At 79.4% G+C, this 262-nt stretch overlaps 2 protein-coding genes across 2 annotated transcripts in view; one reads left to right on the top strand and one right to left on the bottom strand.

Moving 5' to 3' along the window:
- Window positions 1-22, bottom strand: part of LOC103906303 (inner centromere protein) — a 20,427-nt gene extending 20,405 nt beyond the window's left edge. The window contains exon 1 of the mRNA XM_019474352.1: window positions 14-22. Within this exon, the coding sequence (XP_019329897.1) occupies window positions 14-22 (9 nt within the window). The remainder of the gene's footprint in view (window positions 1-13) is intronic.
- The window catches only part of INCENP (inner centromere protein), a 17,149-nt gene continuing 16,907 nt past the window's right edge, over window positions 21-262 (top strand). The window contains exon 1 of the mRNA XM_009288175.1: window positions 21-128. Within this exon, the coding sequence (XP_009286450.1) occupies window positions 21-128 (108 nt within the window). The remainder of the gene's footprint in view (window positions 129-262) is intronic.

Genomic DNA, 262 nt, shown 5'->3' with positions numbered 1-262 from the left:
GGCCCCCGCCAGCCTCCGCCATGGCCCTGCCCGAAACACAAGAGGGAGAGGCGAAGGCTCGCTGGCACCCGGGGACACCCCGCCGGCGGGAGGGGAGGCGCCGCGCCCGCTTCCTGCCTCAGAGCGGGGTGCGAGGACAGGCCGGGGCTCGGTGCTGTACCACGGGCAGGCGCACGCCCGGAGCCCGGGCCCCGAAGGACGCCCGGGCCCCGAAGCAGAGCGGGCCCACGGGGCCCGAGACACGCGCCGCCCTCGCCGCCGG

This window comes from Aptenodytes forsteri, unplaced genomic scaffold (genome assembly GCF_000699145.1).
Source record: "Aptenodytes forsteri isolate BGI_AS27 unplaced genomic scaffold, ASM69914v1 Scaffold329, whole genome shotgun sequence".
Classification (NCBI taxonomy): Eukaryota; Metazoa; Chordata; class Aves; order Sphenisciformes; family Spheniscidae; genus Aptenodytes; species Aptenodytes forsteri.
Note: the sequence above shows the minus strand (reverse complement) of the source record. Positions and strands in the feature narration are given on the sequence as shown.